The sequence below is a fragment of the Panthera pardus genome, unplaced genomic scaffold (genome assembly GCF_024362965.1).
Source record: "Panthera pardus isolate Hobbes unplaced genomic scaffold, ASM2436296v1 HiC_scaffold_11, whole genome shotgun sequence".
Taxonomy (NCBI): Eukaryota; Metazoa; Chordata; class Mammalia; order Carnivora; family Felidae; genus Panthera; species Panthera pardus.
In genome coordinates this window covers 66,954,416-66,960,415 of record NW_026526666.1, presented here as the reverse complement: position 1 = coordinate 66,960,415, position 6,000 = coordinate 66,954,416, and the positions used below count along the sequence as shown (strand labels likewise).

General features: G+C 43.9%; 1 protein-coding gene across 1 annotated transcript in view; it reads left to right on the top strand.

Annotated features, from left to right (window-relative positions):
- Positions 1-950: 950 nt before the first annotated feature.
- The window catches only part of ELAVL4 (ELAV like RNA binding protein 4), a 145,856-nt gene continuing 140,806 nt past the window's right edge, over positions 951-6,000 (top strand). The window contains exon 1 of the mRNA XM_019449348.2: positions 951-1,078. Coding sequence (XP_019304893.1) covers positions 1,061-1,078 — 18 coding nt within the window. The 5' untranslated portion in view covers positions 951-1,060. The remainder of the gene's footprint in view (positions 1,079-6,000) is intronic.

The window sequence follows — 6,000 nt, the reverse complement described above, 5'->3', positions numbered from 1 at the left end:
CCTTTTTCTTTTATGTTTAGTTTATTACTTATGTTCGAGAGAGAGAGTGTGAGTGGGGGAGGAGCAGAGGGTGAGGGAGACACAGAATCTGAAGCAGGCTCCAGGCTCTGAGTTGTCAGCACAGAGCCTGAAGAGGGGTTTGAATTCATGAACCATGAGATCATGACCTGAGCCCAAGTTGGAAGCTCAACCGACTAAGCCATCCAGGTGCCCCCCACCCACATTTTTAATTATCATCACATTACCCAGCATGGAACTAACTTTGTATATTATTCAAACCTCTGGCGTGGTTTAGCAGGCCAGGCAGTAAAACTGAAGGGCTCTCCCAAATCAGGCCAACAAACAGTTTAACCTTAAATTATCATTAACACATTTATTTTAAATTATAGAGCACAGAAGTGTTGGCCATTTTGCTTGGGGTTTAGTGATGTCATTCATTGTCTCCATTTCTCACTTCTCTTTGGACATAACTTGGACAGGAGTCAACTAGCTAAACATGGCTTGAGGGACCAACTTAAAGCGCCCACACTGCCTGCCGGAGACAGGCCATTTTCCTAGTGTGTCTTCCCACAAAGGGTAAGATTTATCTTAAGGATTCCAAAGTGGGCAAGTTTGTAAACGCTCAAGGCTCAGCACAGCGTTTTGCCAATAACATTGGTCCAAATGGTGTTGGTAGACATGAACGGCAAAGCAGCTACCACGCTTAAAATTTAAGAACAGGCAGCAGTATTGGAGGAAAGGGAGAAGTTTTATTCATTCACCTTTTCCAGCATAGATTCCAGGCCAAGCGCCAGGACCACAAAGGGAGCCTGCCTCACAGGGGCCAGTCCTCCGTCTCTCGCGCGGGGCGCCCCCTGGAGGCGACGGTGGGGGTGGCGGCAGCGACGGCGGCGGGGGTGGCGAAGCGGCCGCGCCGCGCTGGGCGGGCGAGCGAGCGAGCTAGCGAGCGCTGTGCGACTCAGCGGACGTACCCCCGCGCGCCGCGCGCCGCGCCCCGCGCCCCGCTTGCCGTGTCGCGCCCAGCAGCTGCCGCCTCCTGCCGGACCGCACCGCCAGGAAGATGCGCCTCAAGAATCAGGTAGCCGCGCCTCTGATCGGCCCCGCGCCCCCGACGCCCCGCCCACCCGCTGTCATGGGAGCCGGCGGCCACGCGGCCACGTGGCCGGGACTCGGCTGCCCCCGGCGCCCAGTCCGGCCACCCCGATTCCCACCGAGGGAGTGGGAGCCCTTGCAGTTGGGAATCGCGCCGCGCGCCTTTGGTCGGAGGACTCCTGGAGACCCCTCCCTCGCCCATCTGGCAGCTCTGTTCCCGCTGGGCTCCGGGTCACTCCCCCGCTGGCCTCCCGAGACTCCCCTGGCCTCTGGGGAGACAACCGAAAGTTGGGTGGGCGCGCGCCTTCTCTCCCGCAACTGCGGACAGTGCCCTCGCGGAGAAGCCGCCGCCCTGCGCCACTCCCCTCTGCGCCTTTCGAGAGCTGTCCTCGGAGTGGTTTTGCTGAACTAGCTGGTGGCGCCAAAAAGTCCGGGCGGCTTCGAGCGAGCAAGGCCCCAGGGTGCTGGGCGAGCGGGCATGGATCCTCCGGGGGCCTGTCTCTCTGTGTGACTCCCGTTAATTGTTGAGAAGCTGCACTCTCCAATGGTTTCCCCCCATTACTGGCAGCTGTGGACCTGGGTTTGGGATATTTCTGGATGAGATTGAGAGGGCGCTTCTGTTGCACTAAGCACTGCTCTCGTTTAGCGGAGGAAAAAGAAGGCTCAGGTGTTGGCTAGGGGCTATCAGTGTTTTCTGATTGTTGTTTTCTCTTTGGGCTGGGGGTTGTCAAACGTTGGGGATTCAGTAAACACACGTCCTGAAGTCTTTAATTTACGGGAGACGAATTCGTTTCTAAAAGGAAGAGAACCTCCCCTCCCCCAACATATCTTAAGGGATTTAGGTAGACTACAGGGAAACCAAGGGTAAGGGCTTCTAGGAAACACCTCCAGGTTTGGGGAAAAGTGAGTCTTATTTATTGATTCCCAAGGTGTTAGCTGGTATCGTTCAACGGTGGTAATTCTCATAAAATCTTCCTCTTGGCGATTCAAATACTGCCTCCATAACGCAGTTTGGCAAGAGCCTTGTGGGATCCTGAAAGCCTATCTGTGCCCCTTACCTAACTGCTTTATTTTATTTTATTTTTTAAAATGTTTATTTAGTTTTTGAGAGAGAGAGAGAGAGAGAGAGAAGCCCAAGCAGGCTTAGCTCTGTCAGTGCAGAGCCGGGGGGGGGGGGGGGGGGGGGGCTCTGTCCCCTGAACCTCAAGATCATGACTTCAGCCAAAATCAAGAGTCTCATCAAGATGCTCATTGGACTGAGCCACCCAGGCACCCCTAGCTGCTTTATTTTAGTAGTACCTCTTAAAGAGGCTGCCTCCCTTTCTGTCTTGCATTTGTGTCTAGTTTTTTATATTTTATAACACTTGCAAATTGACACTGAATAAGTTTTAACCTCAGTCATTTCAGAATAAGTTTGATGTTTTAAAGTTTTGAATGGAACTTCATTCATGAGGGAAGTAGTCTGTGTGAAGTGTTTTGTAAATGTGAGTGGGTAGAATTTTAAACTGAATAAAATTAGTGTAATGAAGAATCAAAAGGTTCAATCCAGATGTTTGCCTCCACAAATCCATAAAAAAAATGACAGTGCAGTGCTGCACACTGCCTTTCCTTGTGTTCCTTGGGTAAAGTGGGCTGTGGCACTGTGGTTGACTAAGAACAAGTGGATGGTTGGGTTCCTTCCATTCGTTTTCTAAACCACTAACCATTCTTTGGGACTGATGGAGTTGTGACCCACCCACCTATATAGAGGATTTTCCCCATCTCCCAACTACTTCAGAAATATGTGAGGGATTTACAAGCAGGTTTTCAGTTAAAGAATTTGCAAGTAATCCTCTTTAGTTATCATTAGTATTAGACCCTGAAGCCTTTGCTTGCTTGTTAAGATGAGGTACTTGGATGTGGTGAGGCTGTGATGTAGAGCTGGTGGCCTCACTAATTCCACTATGTAGTGTGTGTTTTGAATTAACAGAGAACACCTTAGCATTTGTGTAGAGGCAATATAGTTTAACATAAGGGATTCTAATTCAGATGTTCTTGGTTCAGGTCTCATCTCACCACTCAGTAGTTATCTGACCTTGCATAATTAATTTATTGGTCCTACCATCCCTCCCTTTTTATTCCCAGTAGATCAAAGGGGATAATACCAACCTTCAACAGGGAATTAAATAGAATACTATATAAGTACTGTGCCTGGCATTAGGCACTCAGCAAATACTCCTATTGTTCACTATCATTAAGCAATAGCTATTACCATCACTATTACTATATCTACTTAAAAATACCTACCTACCTATGGTTGGATAGAGAGGTTGACTGCAAAGGGCAGGAGGGAACTGTCTGGGGTGATTAAAATATCCTATATCTTGATTGGGGTGTTGATTAGAAGGGTGTATCCATTTGTCAAAACTCATCAAAACTGAACCCTTAAGATCTGTGCATTTGGTTGTATGTGCATTACATCTCAATAAAGTTAATTAAGAAAATTAATCTCCCAATATGTTAAGTATATATCTTTATGGAGGTGGTAGCTGACATACCAACCTAATTCTGCTTAATCTAGTGATTCATTTCCAGAGGCCTCTCTGCATATGAGCATATGTTCTTCATAAGTTTATGTTGGGTCATAGAAGGCACTCTCATTTTTCAGGTTGTTGCCAGGACTGATGGTCTATGGAGAAGAATGTGTGGCTTGTGCTGAGATGCTACTTAATTTGAAACTTACATATAGCATTAGTTTTTACTAAATAGCTTTTTAAAATCAGATTAAAATGTTTTATTTGATCCAGTAGTGCTTGTTTACATAATATATCCATCAAGTAGGCACAGTTCCTGAAAGGCCAGAGTCATTTTCTATCCCTTTTCTTGCTTTCAGTAAATTCTTCGTATTGTTCATACTTAAGTGAGATACCTAACATGTTTTTAGCACAGCACCAGGCATGTAGTAAATGCTAATATATGCTAGATGTTATTATTAAAACTGATAGATTCATATTCATCTTTTTTGGAGGTCAGAAATCAACATTATGTATATTTTAATGTCAATTCACTATAAAGATGTGAAAAACAGGTGTTTTCCTGAAGCCTCTCTCCTTGGCTAGAAGATGGTTGTCTTTTTATCTTAACATGGTCTTTTCTCTGTGTGTGTATGTGCCCTAATCACATTTTCTTATAAAAACACTACTCATATTTGAATTAGGGCTCACTCGTATGACTTCATTTTACCTTAACCACTACCTCTTTAAAGGCTTTATCTCCAAATAATCATATTCTGAGGTGATAGATGTTTAGGACTTTAACATATTAATTCTGGGAGGTTATAGGTCAGCCCACAACACATGGTATCTAGTAAAAAGCTGTGTTGGTTCTTTCAAAATAGCTCAACAATAGAATATGAAACAAGTCAGATTTTGATTCTTGTTTTAGAACAGTTCAATTTTGATCTAAATGGTGTAGTTCCCTACTGCAGTGAGAAACCCAAACATACCATCACATACACACACACCTTTTACATGTAAGTCCAATTACAACTGAGGCAGAGTTAGGGTCATTGTCTAAGCTGAGTATTCCATGCATGGGTCCACTAAAAATCATGTCCTTCATTGATTGGGAAAGATAGCTATACAGCAGCTTCCTAATCCTTCTGCCTTTTCAGCACTTTTGATAACGGAGGTAGAAGGTTTGGCTCTCTGGAAAGAAACCACTTACTCCTCTGATACCTTTATACTTAGTGCTGTCTTTTGAGCTCTTGTTTGACTTTCCAGGTATCTGTCCAACAAAATAATTATACTAATACCTTTATACATATTTTGTACATATTCAAACCATGAATTTATGGACCCAAATTTACTGCACAAACAACCTTTGTTCCTTAAATCAAAGCCTAGAGATAGTTTACTCAGAGGTACCTAAATTGCCCACTTCATGGTTTATTCCCCTTACCAGTTTGAGGTTCATCTTGGCTCTTCATGTTCACGCATCAGGATATGATATTTTATCTAAAGAAAAAAAACCTAAACTTATGTTGTGCAAAAATGGCTCTCAAATGCATTCTGTGTGTTACTATCAGTTTGTGCTAATTTGCACAGCCTCTGAACAAACTGGCAAAGTGGTTAGTGTTGATGTTGCAGCTGCTGCAGTGTTCCCAGTTGCTTTAAGAATTTTTACATTTTATTTGTATAATGATAGAGTTTACAGTTATCCACAGCATGTTAATTACAAACACTTATTATCTTTTATAGTACCAGCTTTATTCTTTATCTTACATTTCTTTTAATAGAAATGTTGCAGGTTTTATATTTAATTATAATGGGGATTAATCATCACTTATATCAGTTTTTACCTACAAGCAAAAACTTGGAACAAATCATAGTTGAGGTGAGGCTATTAGGTTTAAAATGCAATGCCAACAAAACTTTCTTTTTTTGACTTTAAAATTTTCCATTAAGAACAAAATTGCTAATATCACTGAACCTCATTTCACATGACTGATCGGATAATTAACTGACTCATCCATTCGGTGAATATTTGTTGAGTGTCCAGTATGGGCAAGGCTCAGTTGTAGGTGCTTGGGATAATGCAGTGAACAAAATTCAAATATCCCTGTCAATAAGGGTGCAAGGGGAGATAGACATTAAAAGTAGCCATAATAAGCACGTACATTATATAGCATGTTAGAAGGTTATAAGTGCTCTGGGCTTGGAGGAAGTACAGTAGGATAAAGGAGATGAGGAGCTTGGGTGGGGGATTGCAATCTTGAATAGAGCAGGCCTTATTGAGAAGGTGATATCTGAACAAACTTGATGGCAGTAAAGAAGTTAGCCATATGTCTCCCTGGAGAATAAGCAGAGGGAACAGCTAGAGGAGAGGCCCTAAGGCAGGAGTGTACCTAGAAGGCTTCAAGGAACAGCA